This window comes from Cheilinus undulatus, linkage group 9, assembly GCF_018320785.1.
Source record: "Cheilinus undulatus linkage group 9, ASM1832078v1, whole genome shotgun sequence".
Lineage (NCBI taxonomy): Eukaryota > Metazoa > Chordata > Actinopteri > Labriformes > Labridae > Cheilinus > Cheilinus undulatus.
This window is the reverse complement of record NC_054873.1, coordinates 45086041-45107695: the sequence shown is the minus strand read 5'-3', so window position 1 is coordinate 45107695 and position 21655 is coordinate 45086041. Positions and strand designations below refer to the sequence as shown.

At 38.7% G+C, this 21655-nt stretch overlaps 1 protein-coding gene across 2 annotated transcripts in view; it reads left to right on the top strand.

Annotated features, from left to right (window-relative positions):
* The window catches only part of zgc:173742 (DNA topoisomerase I, mitochondrial), a 67023-nt gene that overhangs the window by 7704 nt on the left and 37664 nt on the right, over positions 1-21655 (top strand). For both annotated transcript variants that reach the window (XM_041795312.1, XM_041795313.1), the window contains exons 4-12: positions 891-946; positions 6848-6967; positions 7798-7882; positions 7966-8093; positions 8230-8345; positions 10395-10516; positions 17364-17486; positions 19207-19394; positions 19822-19966. In XM_041795312.1, coding sequence (XP_041651246.1) covers positions 891-946; positions 6848-6967; positions 7798-7882; positions 7966-8093; positions 8230-8345; positions 10395-10516; positions 17364-17486; positions 19207-19394; positions 19822-19966 — 1083 coding nt within the window. The remainder of the gene's footprint in view (positions 1-890; positions 947-6847; positions 6968-7797; positions 7883-7965; positions 8094-8229; positions 8346-10394; positions 10517-17363; positions 17487-19206; positions 19395-19821; positions 19967-21655) is intronic.

The following is a 21655-nucleotide window of genomic DNA, read 5'->3' as shown; positions in this document are numbered from 1 at the left end:
CAACAGTTGAACAGTTTTTGAGAGCTTTAGGCCTGATGACAGTAACCGCTGATGCTCAGGGCCTTTTTCCCCCTATCAGGCACCGAGTGCTCAGAACACAAGACAACATTAGTTTTGAAATAAAAATAAATGCTGTCAGTGCTAAAAAAAACTGGCTATGGACACAGGCCCTAAACTATATATCCCCAATTTAAATTAAAAGATGAACAGCAACCTGACATTTGAATATAAGGGGACATTACATCTTGGTCTTAGACAATCAAGACACCACAGAAAGTAACTACCATAAAATGCTGAGTTTAAGACACACTTTTGATACCTATTTTTTAATCTAAATGTTGGTTGTGTCTTTTTCATGTCTAATCAGGTCAAAATTATGCATTTAAAGAAGAAAGTGGTTTGTTGTTAATAAACCATGCAGAGTTCTGGTTTTATTGCTAAAAGCAGTCATTAGGTCCAATCTTAAAGGCAAAACCAGGAGTATAATATGTGCTACAGGGCTGCACAAAAACTGCAGACTATGAACCGAACACAATTACACAACAACAAAAAAACAATAACAATGCTTATTTTATGGTATGGTACCATCAAAAATACTTTGTAAACTCATAAAAAAACACTGGGCAGGGATATAGATGTATTCTCAGAACTGTGCTCAGCCAAAGGCATCAGCATTTATGTTTTCATGTGTCAAGTCAAAAAATAATTTGCAATGAATTTGGAAAGATAAAGCACCAAGAGTCCTGGAAGATATACCTCCACTTGGTTGCATTATTTTTTCAAAGACTATAAAAATACATTGTGTATGCAAGAATTCATTTACTAAGCTTTGGGATGTCAGTCTGCATGTTCCTGCATTACAGTTATGTCCATGTTTGTGCTCCTCTCAGGCCAAGAAATCTAAGAAAGAATCAAGAGAGTCCCAAGAGACAGTCAGCAGCCCAAGGTAGGAATGAAATTAACATTTTATGATTATAATGATTGAAGACTGAATCGAGTTAAAATGAAATACAGCATGTTTAACTGTCAGCTTAAAAAAGAACAGAAAACCCTCTTTTGTCTGCTGCTGCTGCTGCAGGTCCATCATCCTCTCTCAACAAAAGCAGCTGTGGTAATATCCTTAATTATTGCAAGCAGGCAATAATTGGGGCAGTGCCTGTCCAGGAGAAAGCTGGCCCTTGCATAAATGTAGTTGATAACTCGTATGGTACATGCATCTCTGATGTTGGATTAAAACACCTTTCAGTTTCTGGTGGTAACAGATGTACCCAGCCTTGTACCTTGCAAAGGCAAAAAAACCCCCAAAAAAACATGTTGTGTATTTGCCATGAAGAATGTTCTACATGTTGGAATAAGCTGTCTTTATTATAGATGTAGCTGCAGTATAACCAGTTTTATCTGAATTGTGCCACATTTGTTTTTTTTTAGTACAAGAGCAATTTGCATTTCTTTCGACCGGCCTTGACATGAATTTTATCCACCAACCAGCTCCACCATTATTAAACTATAGCAGGGTCTGTAAAGCTCAGGTTACAACTGGAGCTGAGCATGCTTACTACAACATGTTGCTCTGATCAGTCCGAAATGAATTTGACAGACAGAACATTCGTCCAATCAGCTTAGGTTGGAGTAGTTTTTTTTTTTGTGTCCTGCCCTTTCCAAAGGCTTTGTATTGGAGCTTTCCCAGATGAATGCAACATTTCTCCCATGCAATGGATATGAAACAGTTATACCTGTTGCATCAGGTTATTTAATCTAAGCTCTTAGGAAGAATTTTAAATGTATGTTGAAAATAACACTTCTTGACAAAATAATACTCTACCTTCTCTCTTTGGTATTTAAATGACTCATCTCCTGCTGGTTTCATCAATTTACAGCACCACCTTTTAGAATAAACGTGCTGTCAAATCATATTGATTCTGAAAAAAACATTAATGAGATTGATTCCCTGAAGTGGACTTATCCAATGAAAAATTACCTGTGGTGTTAGGAAACCAGATCTAGTCTGGAAATGTTTTTACTACATTCCAACATTTCTAGTTTTTAATGCATTGAATGTGTTAGCTGTTTTAGCAGAGCAGGTCTGGAGCAGAGGGAGAAGTGAAGGCTTACCAGGAGAGTTTGAAAAGGAACATAAGGCTATTAGAGCCACAGACCGTAAATGTCAATGGACGCAGTGACCCACCTTCTTTTGTATAGCCTTTTATGGATTTTGCTCAGTGATGCAGTGTGGCAAAAAACATGATCATTTTTACACACAGTCTTTGTTTCTCTCCTCATTGAACACTTGGATCGAGCTGCTTGGCCACAACACACAGTAAGGCAAGCAAAAGTAAACCTTAAAAGAACCAAAATAAGGTGGTTATCTTGACTTATATTTTGCCTCTGAATGCAAAGGTAACAGTCTCTGCTGTCTCAGTATGGAAACACTTTTCAGTTTCTGATGGTAACTGATGTATAAAGCCTTGTACCTTGTGAAGGCAAAAAAACCTTGGCTGTATTTACTATGAAAAATGTTCTACAGGTTGGACTAAGCTGTCTTTATTATAAATGGACTTAACTAAGTGCATCGAGGCCTTGAGTGTGAAAATGTTATGCCTTCTTGAGTTATGCCAGTTCTGCTATCAGTAGACCCATGAACATAAATTCATTTTATTATTAAAAGGTACTTTGGCTTTTACATAAGAACTAAATACAGTTGACTTTTATCTTTTTCAAACAACATTAAATTAGTTGCATAGTTAACATTCTTTTTTGTCTTTTTAATTCATTACAGCAGCTGGGAGGAGATATTAACTGATACTGATAAAGTCTCGCACTAATACTGAAATCTCCTGATCTGTGTAATTTAATGGAGATTATTTGGGTACACTGAATGCATGATTAGATTCACATCCTGATATTAAGTCCACATTATGATTAGAATCCCGGTTTTTCTTTAAAAAACTTTTGTAAAAAATATTTTATTCAATATATTTCTATATATTTATTCAAAATATTTTATTTTATTTTTTAGATAAAGTAGTCTTTTTTAATTTTTACCTTTATGTTATGATTCAGAACCCCCCCAAACCTGCACATTTCTCATATTTATTAACTTGGAAAAAGGTTAAAATCATTATTTTCTTTTGGAATTATCTAATTCCTTTTTAATTCCCATAGCAACATTGAAACTTAATTTTCTGGCTTGGAATTTACATGTTTTTCTAATGCAATATCAGTAAATCTACCTTCTCAGACAGAAGCGCTGATGTCTGAACAGTCACATTGTCCTTCTACATTGATGATTAGCTTATACGGTGGGGGTTCCAGTAGTTTTTTTATTTGGGCGTGAGCACAGCGCTTGTTGCTGAGCTCTGTTGGAAGACAGCTGTAACTTGCCTTACTTGTCTCAGTAAAATACAGACGCGGGGTTCATGCAGGCCAGCTTGAATGATTAAGCGCGTGGGCAAAGCACTTGATAAGCTAGTTTGGACTTCCTCTCAGTAACGTTTACTGTGCATTCCCTGTGACAGCAGCGATTCCGTGATTTTCCCTGTCAAGCTCCCATTCAGTAACATCAGACTTCAGAACCTCAGCTTTGATGAGTGAGTTTAAACTCACTGGGTATAAGATGAGCTGTGTTCATCAGAGGTCCAGCCATCTGTTACTGAAGCACTAATCTGCATCTCTGACAGTCTGACTCAAAAGAGGACGACACGTCCACTATTGCAGAGTTTTCATCCGATCCTGCCATGACATTTTTGTTTACCTGCTGCTGTCAGGTCAGCAGAAAAATAGGCCTTTCAGACTGGCAGGGCTCCATGCCGGTTTTGGTTCCTGAACCTAATTTCAGGAACTGAGCATTCAAACTGGGATAAAATGGGTTCTGAACCTGAAAATTTGTTTCTCAGCTGGAACCAAAAATAGTTGGTTCTTTTTTGAGAACTGTGATATCATCAGTGGGCGTGTCCCATTCTAGGTTGTGAAGACAACCAGAAAATGGAGAAAAAGCGGTCTGCTATGGAGACAAAATGCTTGGTTGTGAGCAGCGCATCGACAGAATTCCAGGTGAAGCTGGAGAGTAGCACAAGGAGGAGGTAGTGAAGGCTGGGTTCACCTGCATACCAGACCAAAAGATTAATGAACTTAAACTGATGAAGGAATACCGGGACTGCGGGAAAGACTTGGGCAAAAGTGGAGCTGGACATGGTTATACATTTCCATCATGTCCTCCCACTTTGGTTCTGATTAAACTGCTGTGAACGCGGGCTGGTTCGCTAGAAAGCACCAAGGTTCTGAGACTCCAGAACAGAACCAGAGCCAGAACCAGAACTGTGTCCATCTTAAAACACCTAAAGAGAGTTTATGATGTTGAATAAGCAGAGTTAAAGGCAGGCAGCACCCCCTACTGTTCAGAGTATTGATATACAAGTTGTGCTGTATTGATTTAAATCCCCCTTTATTTGTATCGATATGTAGCCAATTCAGGATATATCCTTACATCCCTAATTATTTGTGACTACTTAAGCCATTTTGTTATACTTCATTATAGAGCGAACAGTATATCTTTGTAATCACCTCATTGGGATATTTGCATGTGCAGTAGTCACACCACAGCATGTGCAATTTTAGTCACCGCCTTGATTTGAAGTACTTCATTCTGCCACTTCTGTGTCAGTTTAAGGAAATCAAAAATGCAAGTTTTCTCTTTTCCTTGACTGAAATACACAAAAAAGTCTTTCTGATATCATCAGTAGTCAGAAAACTGAGCACTGTGCATGGCATACAGACTCTCTGTCTGCAGGGCAGCACCTAACATTTTTTCTGTATTCTGAATGTTACTTGTAGCTGGCAGCATTGATACATGGAACATTTAACATAAAAAAAATTACACAAACAACAACATTCCTTGTGAACAGAAAAGTTTGAATACATTTTATTTGTTTGGGGATGAAAAAGTGAACTTCTTGCAGTTCTTTTTTGTTCCTCCTGCTGTTTTGTGTAATCCCCCCTGGATGCTTTCATTTGAGGTGCTCAGGCATAGCAGTGGTGCTACTGTGATACACCGTTTCTACTGTGTATAGCTTGTAAAGCACCATTGTGTTGAGGCTAAAGGTATTCCCAAATTTTAGATGAACGTTGAGGGGATTTCCCCCTGAATATGCACATTTTCAGCAGAGCCATCTTTCTCCTTGTGATGTGTTAATGCACAGCACGTAAATCAATGTGTTGACTTTATGGATGACGCTTACAGTGACATGTTGCCCCAGCTGTTGTCCTCTGCATGTACATTAAGGCTCCTGGAGATGCTAAAGCCATTATATAAACACCGGCATAATATTAGATGCAGATGTGCAATTACACAACGCAGATCTTCAGTAGCTGCTTTCCCACTATCAGCAGCACCTAATTCTGGTGCTCGTTGATGCTGTGGCCACACATAAGAAGAGACCTTTTTACATTTCAAATCAGGTGACCATAGATATAATGGGGATTTTGTCACTTTATTAAGTAAAAATGTTTATTTGGGTTTAGGATAAAAGCTCATAATTGCTTAAATTTAGGATGGACAATGTCTTTGCTGACCCCACTGGGCCCTGCTATGACACTACAGAGCTGCACTTTTTTCCACTCTTATGGGTGGCCTTAGTTGTAATATGATGTTTCCTATCATGGTTGCTGCCGTGACATACACAAAATGTTTATCATTGCAGTGGAAACACTGGATGTTAATGTTAAAAAAAACTTTGTGAACTGCTACTTTGAAGTGTGGTTCTCTTGCTGCATCTCATTCATGTTTAATGCTGCTTACTTGTGATGGACCACCATTATTCTTTTCCGTCAGCTGCATGTTCGATCACCTGAACTTCCCCCCCAACCTGCTAATGTACAAATGAACTGCCATGATTCCCTACTTCCCTGAATGCCATCTTGTGGTTTTGTTCTGATTGCGAGCCGGCAGCATACTGTGTGCTTAAAGTACAGGTAGTGTGTTCTGCAGAAATGGAACAGATATCCCACTAAGTTTTAAACTTTGTCTTGAACAGGTTTGGTATTTGCTGCAAAGGGCTCATTACACTCAGTCATTAGCCATCAGGGGTCATGCTGTGGCGATGTAGGGAGAATGCATTAGGCGCATAAAATGTGTACCATGTAGCTGCTACCACAGTGGGATAATTGGGATTCAAGCCACTTCGACAATTATGTGCTACATTTGTGCCATTTTTCCCTTAACTAAATGTTAGTGGAGGAAAAGGGGAACACGGCCATTTATTAACAGTCTCAGATGTGTTGATTTCTTAATTTGGACCATTTTCCTTCTAAATTCCTTGCCCTGCAGGGAAATGCAAGCTTGCGGATGTGTAATTACCTTTTTTTATTTTAATTGTTGTAATCATGTCATTATCATTAGTGTTTGGATAATGTTGCTCCATTAACAAAATTATACGTGATTTCTTGTGGTCAGTGTGACACAGTTGGATGTTTTTTGTTCTATTCCACATAGAGGGAATTTTGTCCAAACTCTGGAGCCAGAAGCGTGGAGAGAGGCAGCCATTAGGTTTTTATTCTGCTTGCTATTATTATTATGAAAAGCAGGAGCTGACTCGAAGCATCAACTCAGTGAGGTTTTTGAAGAGAAATTTGAGAAAAACAAAAGCTGACATCAGCATGCAACTTAATAGGTTCAAAATAAGGCTAATTACTGTTAATTTGGGTCAAGAGGATGACTGTAGCTCAGGCTGAAAGGAACAGCCTGCCAACGCTGTGAATTCAAAAACATTTAACAAAGATAGCACATCAGACTTTTGACTGAGCTGGAGTACTAAGCGGATGACAACTCTGCTCTGTTATTTTTCTCTTTCAGTGAATCATTGAAACAGGAACTAGAGGATGGGGATTTTACTCCAAAAAAGAGAGGAATGAAAAGAAAGAGGATTAAGGATGAACCCATCGAAGGTCCTTCACTGTCCACAGCCACACCACGGTAAGTTTGAACAGGTCTGTTCTTAGCTGTCAGCCAGCAAACTGGCGGGAGGGGAGTGGCAGCTACCATTGACCACTATGTGGAGCTGCAGCAGCACAAGCTTTTTAATTTTCCATCTTCTCAAAACGATGCATGTTAACAGTGGCTTGCACAAGTATTAATACCCCTTGAACTTGTGGCAATCGCCAACCAGGGTGATCTTAATCGGACAAAAGCTTTTCGACCAAACACTCGACTGATCGAATGGGAGCTGTCAGCCCTACTAAAAAGTGTGGTGTGCAAAAGTATTCAGCCACCTGGAGTCAATACTTTGTAGAGCCACCTTTTGCAGGCCGCTTCTTACACATCAGAAGTGATTGATCGCACCTCCGTTGAACAGCCAAGCATTGTGGAAGTGTTTTTCTTTTCCTGGTTTTTCAGCAAAGGTAAGACCTGTTAATTGTGAGTAAATCCAAAAAGACAGTTTCTTTTTGGGCTCAAATCATTGGAGTGAGCAAGAGGAAAGGTTCTCTTTAGCTTGTGCTCTACAGCTGAACTAAGGGCCAGCTGACAAACTGATGCAACACCTGAATGTAACGGACCAAGAAATTACAGCGTATGTGTCTACAATATTACGCTGCAAGGAAAAGGAAGTCTGGTGCTCAATTCAGTGCTCATGACGAACTTCACTAGAATTACTGAAATATTAATATCAGGCCTACATAAAGTCTTAACATGAAGTGATAGAAGATGAATGAGTAAGAGGTTTGACACTGTATTACTGATAAATTATACAAAGCTTAAGTGGTCTTTATTTTAATATTCCAGTTTTCTGTCCATCTTTTGGTTAGTTCAAAGAGAAGAAGTGAACAACATGAAGAAGAAGAAAGTGATGGAGAGGCTCCAAAAAAGAAGTCAAAGAAGAAAACAGAGAAAGTAAACAACCTCTTTTATTCATGAATAAATGCAACCTATGATTTCATTGTTTTAATTCAAGGCCCAACTTTGTGTCTTTTCAGGCAGTCAAGAAAGAGGAAGCAGAAATGCCAGTCTCCAAAAAAATAAAAAAGACAAAGGAGGAGATCGAGGAGGCGAGACAACTGAAGATCAAAAAAAAAGAGGAGGAGGAGCAGAATCGCTGGAGATGGTTGGGAGATGTTGCTATGTTCATTTCATACTAATTGAGACTGTACCATTATCACCACATACATACACATGGTTTAATACACTCTACACAACAAAGGTCACACTCTCAAACATGTTTCCATCTTATTCTCTTTAAGGTGGGAAGAAGAAAAGTATGAAGATGGGGTGAAGTGGAAGTTCCTTGAACACAAAGGTCCCTACTTCCCTCCTGAGTACCAGCCCCTGCCAGATGATGTTCACTTCTATTATAATGGTCAGTTTAGCAGAAACATGTAAGAAAAGGAGACTAAAAAGGGTTTGAAGGGTTAATTGTCCTTAATTTATTGAGCTGATTCCAAGATAAGCTTTCAATAGAAAGAGAAGATAAAGAAGAAATATTTACTGGCAGTTAATTTTAAGTCAACTAAATACAAAAATGAATTGGTGTTTTTTGGTAGTAAGACTCAGAAATAGTAAGACTCAAAATTGAACTATCTCTCTTTAAAAAGATGAAAAGATGAATTTGGTTTGTGGAGTGTGTTTTAAGTTTTATTGATTTCATTTTTAAGTCTTTTTTGTTTGTGATTTAACAATATGAAAATTTTCATCCATCCATCTACCCATCCGTCCATCTTCTTCCGCTTATCTTGGGTCAGGTCATTACCCAGAGTGCATGACCATAGTTGAGGGTTGACTGGTAAATCGAAAGCTTTGCCTTTTGGCTCAGCTCTTTAGTAACCAAAATGGAACAGCACAGGCCTGGGCGATATGGCCTAAAAAATATTTTTCGTTTCAACCTGCACCTGGCGCCTTGCTACTGGGGAGCTTTTTTATCACGTCAGTTGGCTTCACTTACCACTGGTGTCCACTCGAGGGTTCTTGGGTTGCTGCCATTGCAGTCACCAATGACCTTCTGGCCATAACTTCCAGCTGCTACTTCCACAGCGGAGGCTTTGAAAATGACTACTCAGACTCCATGTCCTCAGCCTCTTCCAGGCTGGCCTCAGTTAATGTCAGAATTCATGACTCAACCGTAAGAAAAACACTGGGCAAAACTGGCATCCATGAGAGAGTTCCAAGTCCAAAACCACTGCTGACAAAAAAGAACACAAAGGCTCGTCTCACATTTGTCAAGTAACATCTTGATGATCTCCAAGACTTTTGGAAAAATCTTCTGTGGACTCACGAGACAAAAGTTGAACTTTTTGGAAGGAAAAAATAACACAGCATTTGATGGTAGGGCAGTGTGATGGTCTGAGGCTGCTTTGCTGCTTCAGGACCTGGACCACTTGCTGTGATTGATGGAACAATGAATTCTGCTGTCTACCAGAAAATCCTGAAGGCCAACATCCGGCCATCAGTTTGTGCCCTCAAGCTCAAGCGCTCTTGGGTTATGCAGCACGACCACCTCCACCTTTGAATGGCTCAAAAAAGAACAAAATTAAGGTTTTGGAGTGACCAAGTCAAGGTCCAGAATTAAATCCAACTGAGATGCTGTGGTGTGACCTTAAACAGGCAGTTCATGCTGGAAAACCCTCCAATATGGCTGAGTTAAAGCAATTCTATGAAGAGGAGTGGGCCAAAATTCCTCCACAGCGATGCGAAACACTCATCACCAGTCATCACAAACACTTTAGTTATTGCTGCCAAGGGTGGCACAGCCAGTTGTTAGGTTCAGGGGGCAATTATTTTTTCATACAGGACCAGGCAGGTTTGGATTTTTTGGCCTTCAAAGAAGTCAGGCAACTCTGAAGACAGAGAGAAAGAAATCAGAAAAAATAGAGATAGAATCAAAGAAATAGAAATGCCTAATGAATTTAAACTGGATTAGATTGGGGGATCTAATTTAGCACAACAGTGGATTAAATAAGGTTAGAAATTTTAAAGATGTAGAGACTGGCGATTCTAGACACTCACTAAATGCAAAGCAACAGAGAAAAGAGATTTTTAGAGTGCTGAAGTGTATTGAGTCGAGCACTGATTGATGACGGTAAATGTTTCTGCTTTGTTTAGCATTCCTGTCACAAGGATATCCTGCAGGGAGCTGCTTTGATCTGTCAATTCCTGTGCTTACATTTACTCAGTAGTAGCCCACTTTAGTACTGATGCTGATTATAGACCTCTGTCCTCACTTTGATTCCACTTCCCAAATCAAATACCAGTAGATCAGAGTCTAAAGGTGCTTAGTTTGGAGTTAAGCAACTTCCAAATGCATTTATATGTTTTGTGATTTGAGCTATGACAGCAAAGCCATCAAGACCCAGAACCCTTTGTGCATTTTATGGATGTAAATGGGCATACTTGTATTTGCGTTTGTCTGCAGGTAAAGCAATGAAGCTGAGCTTGGCAGCTGAGGAGGTGGCGTTTTTCTTTGCCCAGATGTTGGACCACGAATACACCACCAAGAAAGTGTTCAGGGAGAACTTCTTTAAAGACTGGAGGAAGGTAAGGCAGGAACAAATCATTGTCAGTTTTTAATAACAATAAAAATCTAAATTGACCGCCTTTAGTGACTTATGTACCTGTTTTCTCTAGCAGTGAAATTGATATCAACAGTGGAATAAAACTATTTTGTCTGTTTTATCAAATAAAGCTTTTCATAGAGACAACCCCACCTGGTTTTACAACAGTTTGAAGATTTATTTTACTGATGATACAATGATGATGATGAGATGGACCTGTAGGTTCACTCTAGGTACATTAGATTAAATTGAATCCTAAAAAATCTCTTAAAAGTCTTATTGTTGATTGTCAGGGGTCTTGAATTTGGAACATTTTACTAAAATGTCCCTGATTAAAACCTAAACTGTCTGGTTAGTGCATGATTTTTATACCAGTGCTGAAGTTTTAATTTTGTTGACTAAAACTATGACTAGAAATGTCAACTATCTTTTTTCCATAAGACTCGACTTAGACTAACTGAAAAAAGATCTTGGGCAATGAAAACTGTGCTGCAAAGTAAGTTTATTTTTCATCAAGGACATCAAAACAAAACTTAAGCACTTATGCTTGACTGTTTGACATTCAAAATCCATAGTTTTCCTCCACTGTGCATATGAGTGATGTCAGTATTACCATCAGAACATTTTAAATCAATTATTGTATTAAAAGTGAATTGATATGTGTGTTTTATAGTTATATTGGTTTTTCAGTCTGGTTTATAATATTAGTTCAAAGAGAATAAACATTGTGACTAAAAGTAAGACTAAAATCTAGGGACTTTTTGTTGACCAAAATGGGACTACAATATTTTTTAGTTTTAATTGACTAAAATTAGATAAAACTTTAAAAGTTAAAAATGGCTAATTTGTGACCAACACTAAAGAACATCTTAATCTAAAGACTTGTCCTGTATGGAGCCTGGGTCTGTTGAAGGTGGCATGCTGTTAAGGCTGTGTGGGCCATGTGGTACGATAAGGAAGATGATGTGGCTATGCTGGCATGGTGGATGGTGAGAGCTGGCATGGAGGGGGATGGCTCTGGGACGCTGGAGATTACTGTTCAGCCCTCTGGAGGTGTTGTGGGACTGGACAAAACACTGATGAAGGAGGGTTCCTTCTTGACAACCCTGGTGAAGTGCGGGTTTCTTACTATCTATTGGTTTACACGGCCGACTTGTGGAGGCAAATAGTTATGGAGTAGGGATTTCTTCACTGAGCGCTGATCATCTTTAGAAGTATCTGGAGTTTTATTCAGAATCTGAATTTAAAAAAGCTGTGAAAGTTAACACTGCATGTTTTTGGGTTATCTCTCTGCCATCTAGACCAATCTTGTGAACAGGATACTTCAAGATTCCTTTGAAGGATTTTCTCTAAACTTTTCACTGGGGCTGAACGATTTGAGAAAATAATCTAATTGCTGTTTTTATTCCCAACATTGCGATTGCATTGTAATATGTAAGTTTTAGTTCTTCATCTTATGTATTATTCAACGAACGTAAGCAATAAATCATTCTATATTATAACCAAAACAATATTAGATAAATTAAACTAGGGACGCAAGATTTGAATAAGATACATAAAATATCAACTTGTGATTTTGGCTCGTATAGCAAATTTGATATTGATTACTATACTGAAGGGATACGATTTTTTTTTGTTATTCCCATTTTGATTAAGATAATCATATTCATGAACAGGAAAAGTAGGATTTTAGTAAACTATTCTGAAAAAAGACACTTGAATGTATGCATAATGTGTGGAGCAGAAAATCTCTCCTGCAAAAAACTACGAATTAATATTTTGACACATTTCAGTTTAAAAGATATTTCATTGTCTGCAAATTGAAAATTGGAGCAGGCCATATTGCAATTTAATCTAATTGGTGATTAATTGCCCAGCCCTACTTTGTGCAATGGTCTTCTGCAACTCAAGAATGAAATTATTTGATTTTTGAGGTCATTGGGCTACATGTTTTTCCCTTGCTTGTAAATGCTATTTCTGAGAAATGCTTTGCACAAATACCCACTCTGACTCCAGAACAAAGAAAGTCTTCTGGACTTTTGAAATCACTGTCTTTGGCCTTTATTTTCACCCCTTGCTTAAAAATATTTGTATCAATCATTATTACCAAAGAAACCACCCTAGCCCTTTGTCTTGACCCACCACTTCGCTTTCACTGTCCAGCAGAGGCAAAACAACTGGATGGAAGTTTTTGTTTCATATTTCATAAAGCAGATTTGCTTGTTTTCATGGCATTTTATGACAATATTGACACTTTACTATGTATGAATTTCTAATCAATCAACAAAGATAGAGTAGAGTAGAGGAAATGCAATTTGTTGATCATTTAGCTTCAAGATAGAAATTTTTGCATGGGACATCTTGCATTCTGTCCTGTCCCATTCAGCCCCAGCCTGGACAGCAAAAGGGCATGGATGCTAGTGCTTAACAGATATTCCATTTGACACATTCCCACATTTTATGCATGGAAAGTTTAGAGAGCTTTTAAAGACAGTGTAAGAGGCCTGAAAATCATTTTATGAAGTGTAAAACAGCTTTTTCAGCAGCAATGTCTCTTTTGCAACAGATGTGCTGATTGGGCAAACACTCACACAAACAAACGTCAGTGTAATGGTGTATAATATTACCCCATTTATGGGTTAATTTCATCTGAATGAAATGGTGAAAACAGAGTACTTAGCATGTGCCTCTTTGAGTGGTCTAATGAGCATAGTTGACATTTTAATTAAACACTATAAAAAGTAAAAAATATCTATGTTGACAGCTACATAAGCAAGAAGGATTTGTATGCTGTAGTCACTGCCCTTATCCAGAGGAATGCCTCCTTATGTCAAGCTTTTTCTTTGTTTTTGAGCACCTTTGAGGTGAATGAGTTTCATTTGAGTCACTGACATTTGTGTTGAGAAGGTGGATTCTATTATGGCTCTTTCAGTTAACATACTTTTATGGCATTTTAAAACACCTAGAAGATAATTGTTGGCTACAAAGCCTAGAAGCCTAATGTCAACGCCAGCACTTTGACTGTCTGTAGTAGTGAGTGACACCTTAATAGTCATGTGTCTGCAAAAGGTCTATATGGAGTTGTTGGCACGGTAAAACAACAATTATGATGTGGTTTGCATGACATGCAAGGAAAGCTTTTGAGCTTGAGACAGCAGGAACCAAAGCCTTTGGATTCTCACATGAAATTTGAAAAGCGCCGACACACAGGTGTATCTCAGAAAATTAGAGTATTATGTAAACATTCATTATTTCCTGTGGTTCAAAAAGTAAAACATTCCTTCTAGATTAATCTTATTCAAGGTGAAACATCCGAGGAATGTTTGTTTTTATCTTGATGATTAAAGCTTACAGCTCACAAAAATAAAAAAAGAAATACACTCTCTCAAAATATTCAAAAATTGTTGAAAAGTCCAATTTACAAAGGTTTTCTGAGCCTTCATTCTCTCATTCCGGTTCTGTACACACAACCACAATCATGGGGAACACTGCTGACCTGGCTATTATCCAGAGGACAATCACTGACATCCTTAACAAGGAGGGTAAGCCACATAAGGCCACTGCTGAAAGGGCAGGCTGTTCTCTGATTGCGGTATCAAAACATATTCACAGAAAGTTGAGTAACAGACAGACGTCATCAGCGTCTCACCTGGGCTAAGGAGACAAAGAACTGGACCATTGCTCAGTGGTTCACCTGTTTTCAGATGAAAGTAAATTTTGAATTCCATTTAGAAATCAAGGTCCCAGAGTCTGGAGTGGTTTGGAGTATTATGTCATCTGCTGGTGCTGGTCCACTGTGCTTTATCAAGTCCAGAATCAATGCTGTTAGCTGCCTATCAGGAGATTTTTGAGCCCTTTATGCTTCCATCTGCTGAGGAGCTTTATGGAGATACTGATTTCCTTTTCCAGCAGGTCTTGGCACCTGACCTCAGTGAAGCCAAAACTACCAGAAACTGTTTTGCTGACCATGGTGTTACTGTGTTTGATTGGCCAGCCAACTGGTCTGACCTGAACCCCATAGAGAATCTATGGGGCACTGTGAAGAGGACGATGAGAGACACCAGACTTGATGATACAGACCGAGATGAAGGCCATCAGAGCAACCTGGACTACGTAAAACACCTGCAGTGCCACAGGCTGATTGGCTCCATGACATGTTGCAAAGATGCAGTAATTCATAGCAAAAGAAGCTCCAACCAATTACTGAGTGCATAAATGGGCATCATTTTCCTCAAGGTCAACATTTCTGTGTCATAAATACTTTTTTGACTGATGTTTTGTGATATTCTAATATTTTGAGAATGTGGATTTTTGATTTGTGTGAGCAATAGGCAAGGCAAAGTAAGTTTATTTGTATAGCACATTTCAGCAACAAGGCAATTCAAAGTGCTTCACACAGGACATTAAAATACAATGATGAAGAGAAAAAGAAACACAATGAAAACGTTTTAAGGAATCATGTAAAAGGTGATTAAAACAACTAATATTAGCTATAAGCTTATCATCGGGATTAAAACAAAAATAGTCTTGAAATATTTTGCTTGTATGAGATGCATCTAAAATGTATGGAAGTTCACTTCTTGAATTAAATCACATTAAAAAATATTACTTTTTGTGAGTTTCTATGTTTTTGAGATGCACCTCTAACTAAAAATTACAGCTTTATTAGAGTTTTACATGTCCTCTGACATCATATACCCTTTGACCTAACCAAGCCATAGCCCTGACCAATGTTAAACCAGCTGTGTTGACAGGGACTCTCAGGGCTGATGTGTTGTTTTCTGCATACAATGAGTTGACATCATTCATCAAGTTCCAACAAACACATGCACTTCTGTTAAATATGCCACCACTGTTTTAGCGACTGTCCTGCTGTGCAAAAGTGGTTTTGATTTCTCTCTTTCTGGATCTTTAAAGATATTTAAGAGTCTTAAATGTTGTTTTGAAAACTGTGCAGCAACACTCTTAGTCAGTGGCTAATGTTTGATTCCAAGGAAGTCCTGCGTTGTCAGCTTCCTGTTATGCCTGCTTCATTTTCAGAAATCTTCCCTACCATTCAATGCCATTCTTGCTTTGAGCGTTAGTACCTGCGGGATGTGTGTTTGAAAACCTGCACACCAGTGCTGGTAAGACTGGCCTCTGCTTAGAGAAAACGTCATGCCAACCCCCGAGGCATATCATGCAGAATTAATTTTGCGCTGCTTAGTGCTCAATGCACTTGAAAATACGATTTGTGTGAAAGCATTGATATGCTAATCCATACAAGTAGCTCCCCTGCATATGAACAAATCCAATTAAACTGTTTTATTATAGCCGGAAAAAACTGTCTTCGCTCCACTGCCCCCAATGCCCGCCCACTGTTGAGTGTCAGTCATGCTTAGACACACAAAGTGACTCTGTGTCCACACTGTCAGGGAGTTTCAGGAGAAAGGTGTGTGTTTGAAAGTGTGTGTGTGCTGAAATAGAGACAAGTTTTAGATTTCAGACTTTATAAACCATTGTGACACAACTAGACCTTAACAGTCTCAGGAGCTTGATAGGTACGTTTGTCCTTTTTGTCTGTGTGTTATGGGTACATGTGTTAAGGTTTGACAAGTAAAGGAAATAACATACAAGAAATAACATACACAACAAGTTTGACATTATTTTAAGATCTATTCATCATTTACTTTGAAGTTCTGCCATCTGAGGCTATTAGGACTTCAACACTGACATCCAAAAAGGGATTTTACTTCTAAAATGTTGGCCTGTAGCTCCTGCTGATGCTTTCTTGCTGGACAGCAGGGAGCCATATTAAAGGCACACCATGTTGTCATAACATTTTACCGCAGAAACTTCCGAAATGAACCGTAAAGTCTCCCCTGATGCTGTGTATTGCTGCCCTGTTAGTGGCCCTTATGATGGGATGACCCCTGTGCAATAACCTTAGAAAGTCAACAATTACACTCGAAACTGCTGCTGCTGCTTTCAGGGCACTATGGTGTGAATCCTGAGTTTTCTGCTCCCTTAGATGAGACCATCAGCCACTGCAAGGAGGAAATGGTCTGCACTCTGGCTTTTCATATCCATACCACTTAAATTATCTTCTGTCCACTACGCCTACATTGAGATGAATAATTATAGCAAATGTCAGTGATCTGCTTTGATACTGTGCATTGAAAAGTATCATCTACTGCACTATTTGACAGATGAGGGTTCTACAGAGAGTATTATTAGCTCCCTGCTAATTAGAAAAAAAGCAGCTCCATGGATCTCCTGTGTCATTTTTTAATTCAAGATTTTGACACATGGTGTTTGTCACATTCTTCGTGTGATCAATATTGAGGCCTTGTGTTAAAAATGCACTTGGCAATCAGCATTTCAAATCCATCTGGAAGCTTTTGAGAACAGTTGGTTCTGAATAACCATCGAGCTGTGACAGAAAGGAAATATGTTTTCATAGCCATCATTTGAGCTATTCATTCAAAGTGGAAAACAGTGTTATTCTGGCACTCTGAGGTACTTAAACACATTTTAATTAAAAATAAATGTCCCTTTCCTGTAATTTTCTTAAAAATTTGACCCACAGGTGGAAAATTGGTGAATTAGAAATTAAAATGAAATTGCTTTGGGAAAACAAAAGAAAACAAATGTCCATAATAGTTCTGACGCTTTTATTCATCTGTTTTTGTTAATGACTGAACCAATTTTCGATTATCCAAATTGTTAAATAGTTTTCCTCTCGATTTATTGTTTTGTTCCTGAAAAATATGCCAGCCTTCATGCAGATAAAACAAACATGCTGAACACAAAAATTGACTAAACTCTATTGTTTCATACTTTGTTTTCAGGAAATGACCCATGAGGAGCGAAAACTGATTCAAGACCTTGACAAGTGTGACTTTGGAGAGATCCATGCCATGCATAAAGCCAAAGTGGAGGCCAGAAAAAACATGACCAAGGAGGAGAAACTGGTAAAATTGTGGCTTTTTTTATTGAACATGTAGTTATAAAGTTTTGTTGTAAACACATGCAAGCAATCTAGGGCCTTGGTCCCCAACCTGAGGTCTGGGACCCCCTTTGGGGTGTGGGGTGGGGGGTGGGGTCAGAGATCTTTGGGGAGGCGCGAGGCTCCGTCTGCCCTGAGGCTGCCAAAATTAGATTTACAAATTTTGACTAAAAGTATGATAAAGCAGTTATTAGGTAATTTATACAAAGGTCTTGAGATAAGGAAAACATGCATAGGCCTTTTTATAGGGTTTTATCAATTGAAGAATTAAAATCAATGTTGATTTTTGTGGCAGTGTCTCACTTTTTCTTCTCTCTGGGGTCCTGGGGGAGGGCTCCACTTTTCTTAAATATAAGAGATAGGCCTAAAGAAAAAAAGGTTGGGAACCACTGATCTAGGGGTCTTACTGCAATGATGGCTTTTACTAAGCCTTCAAAAGATGCAGTTTTTTAAATTGCTTTTAATACCAGAAATTCTGTAGTTAAGAAAAATTTATCACACCCTTGTTTTTTTTTTAATTCCCTTTTCATTGCCTTTTAGAACATTATCAGCAATAAAAAAGTCACAAATAATAAGAGAAAACAAAACCAAGCAGTAAACTAAAATGAAAAGTAAGAAAATATACCAACCATTTAACTAAATAAAATACGCACACAAAAAACAAAACAACGATGAAACAAGTAGTAAATGAATTGGATCCATTTTTATCCCATTTTAAAATTCCACCTCTGCATTCAGAACTGTTTTTGTGACATTTTGGATTTTTCTACTATCTTAAAGTAAGGGTCTGTCTGCCTGTGTGGTCACAGACCTACTTTTATAGATAGAAGATTTTAACATGAACTTCACCAGTGAAAAACAGCTTTTTATGGATCTAAAAGGAAGTAATGGGGCGGTAAAAAGGTAAATGTTTGAAAGCACAAGATTCAGATGACTTTTGACCTGTCCACTGAGCTGTCTGTGAGTTTGTAAAGTGAAGTAGACATGAAGGAGCAGTGGTAGACTGATTTTCACATCATTTTAGCTGCAGGGAGAAGCTGTGTTGGCTTTACCAAGGTGTGTTCAGGGAGGCAGTAAAGCATGAGAATAATCTCTACTAAAGAAGATAGTGCACTAATTGTGGACCTTGATTAATCGCCATTTACTTGATTTATCGTGGCAGCCCTACGTTTTACCCAAAGTGATTTTTTTTCTGTATTCTCCTTCATATGCAAAGTAACAAAAGGGCTGGTTAGGGCTGTGAGACTAAAATAGAAGATTTTTTTGTAAAGGTGAAAAATGTCTTGTGAGATTTACTTGGTTCACTCGTGGCCTCAAACAGGCTGCTATGGTTACTGCTGTATCAAACAGTACTGAGATTTCCTAACTGGCTATGGATGAAAGGTGGTGTGTGAACTAGTGCTGTAAAGCCATGCACACTTCTCACAACGGAATCAAAGTTACATTGTGCTGAAAGCAGGAGAAACAGGGTGCTTGGTAGTTTAAAGACACCGTTCTCCCTGCTGAAAGTTACTGTGCTGACAGTGTGACTTTACTTTTTTAACCTCAGCCTCTACTGTGGTTTATCAGGATTACATCTTTAAAGTTTTTGACTGACTGATGACATAATGGCAGTCCTTTTCTGCTTGAAGTGAGTCAGAGGGAATCGTGAGCATCTGGAAAATTTAAAGTTGTTTCTGTTGAAGGACATAAAAGAAGCCAATCAGAAGATTGTGGATGAGTTCGGCTTCTGTCTGCTGGACCACCACAAAGAGCGCATCGGGAACTTTAAGATCGAGCCTCCTGGGCTGTTCAGGGGCAGAGGGGAGCATCCCAAACAGGGCATGCTGAAGAAAAGGATCCAACCAGAGGACGTCATCATCAACTGCGGCAAGTGAGAGTTGAGCCAAAGCACCCAAAATTTCACCAAGAATTACTACTGTGTTATCATTCAAAGGAAAAAAGCTGCTCCAAAGTGAAAACCTTTTTTTAATGTGGATGCATACTTTTATAGTAAGCACTAAAATGTATTTAGTTTGAAAGGTGTAAAGGCAAGGTTTGTCATCTGCTGCTGTGTTTACTTGAAGTAACCTCATGAAATCAGGTATTTTATAGCAGTGCATTTTTGAAGAATCAATCTTTCTCTTTTGGTGGCCCGGCAGGCTGTGAATACATTTGTTTTCATGCCACATAGATTAAGGTTATGGCTGAAAAATCCTGCTGTTAGACATTTATTTGCCAAAGGTTTGAGTCTCTGTAGGATGCTGTGGCTTTCAGTTTTGTTGATGTGAATGCCCACACTTCTCCTGTTTGACTGACAGAGAGTCTTGTGCACCAGTGCCCCCTGCTGGTCACCGCTGGAAGGAGGTACGGCACGACAACACTGTGACATGGCTGGCCAGTTGGACTGAAAACATCCAGGGATCCATTAAATACATCATGCTCAATGCCAACTCAAAGCTGAAGGTATCCTTTCAGTCAGAAAAAAATACACACATTGTATTTAACAGGCTTTTATCCCATAACAAATGAAGGGCTGGAAGAACAAAAACATTCATTGATCAAAATGTGTTGGATATAAAAATGTAAGAATCAAAGCTTTAAAGGAAAGAGTGTCAAAATTAAGAGCCTGATTAAAATCATAGGTTTATTTTTCACCTCGGCTGTTTCTTGTCCCACAAAACGAAAGAAACTAATGACACTTTTACAGTGTCTGTCAACACTTCCTTGATAAAAAGGTCTCATTACAGTTGTGTTGGTTTACCCAGTTTTGTGACATATGTCTAAGAAAGGAAATAGTACTTAGATTTTCCTGCAATTATTTTTATTTGGTTAGGAAACAAACAAAAAATTTCTTGATTCCTCTTCTTGAGCTACAAAAGCAAACCGGACCAAAATAATAACATTTTTCAGCTTTTATATAGTTATTTGTAGAGCTTAGAATATCTGCCACAGTGTTGGTGTCAGAAGTAAGGGACAGCATGCTGCAGAAACAGCCTTCATTAACATTTCCAACAGTAAAGATTCTCAAAGAGTGATAGATTTGACTGTTGAAAGAAATTTGACCCACTTTAGTTACTTATTTTTTACCTAAAAGTTGGCTGCATCCTTTATACTGATTCAACCAATGTAGCAGCAAAAATGGCTAGGACATGTGCTCTCCTGACGTGAAACTGTGACTGTCAAACACTGAACAAGACTCAACAGAATTGAAAAGTCACCCTTTCATTATGTATTGCTAGCAACTGTCTAACTGCTCAATGAATGCTGGAAAAAATTGACACAGACCAGAATGACTGCGGTTAGGGCAACTTTTTAACCGCTTTTCTCCATTCTTGAGTTAAAAAACTTTGTGGAGCACTGGTTTGACTTGAGACACTCCTTGATTAAATCAATCAACTGGAGAAGGGGAGATACAGATACATGAGCAGTTAGTCTGGTTCACTGCAATCATTGCAGGCTGAGAGCTAAATTAGCGTACTATAGCTACAGTGGTGAAATTGGCGGCAATTTGAATTAAGTCTTAGGCCATCCACACACTACAGGATTTTAAGTCCTATTTACCTCCCCGACCATCGCAGGGACATATCCCGCCATCCCAGCCACATCATACATGCTTTCATCGCTTACAACCATAAACACAACTGTTCCTTTATTCCAGCCAGGATTTTATCCTGAGTCTTCCCCTTGTTTTATGATTTTTGCTGCACCTGTAACACATGCCAGGGCAGCCTGTTGTGGCGGGACGTCAAGAGGATATCAGCAGACATCTGTGTTTGTTTTTCTGAAGTCACATGCTCACCCAAGGTCGTAGATAGGTTGGCAGGTGTGTGGTCTACAGTGGTCTGACAGTCTGGCTGAGTTGTCCAGTGTGTGCTTTCAGGGGGTTAAAGATGGAAAATCATTTGAAACTGTCCTTATGTCTGTGGTCTCCCACGCTTTTTAAAATCATTTCAGATTTTAAAATCCTGTGGTGTGTGGCCAGCCTAAGTTGTCAGATTAAAAATCAGGGTTCCTAGAAATCCTTGAGTCCTTGGAAAGTCTTAAAACGTCTAATTTATACACATGATGGGTCTTAAATTTTAGAAAGCACTTGACATGTTCTTATCCGATCTTTGCTTTCAAGCCAACCTCATATGATTTTTAACATTTTCC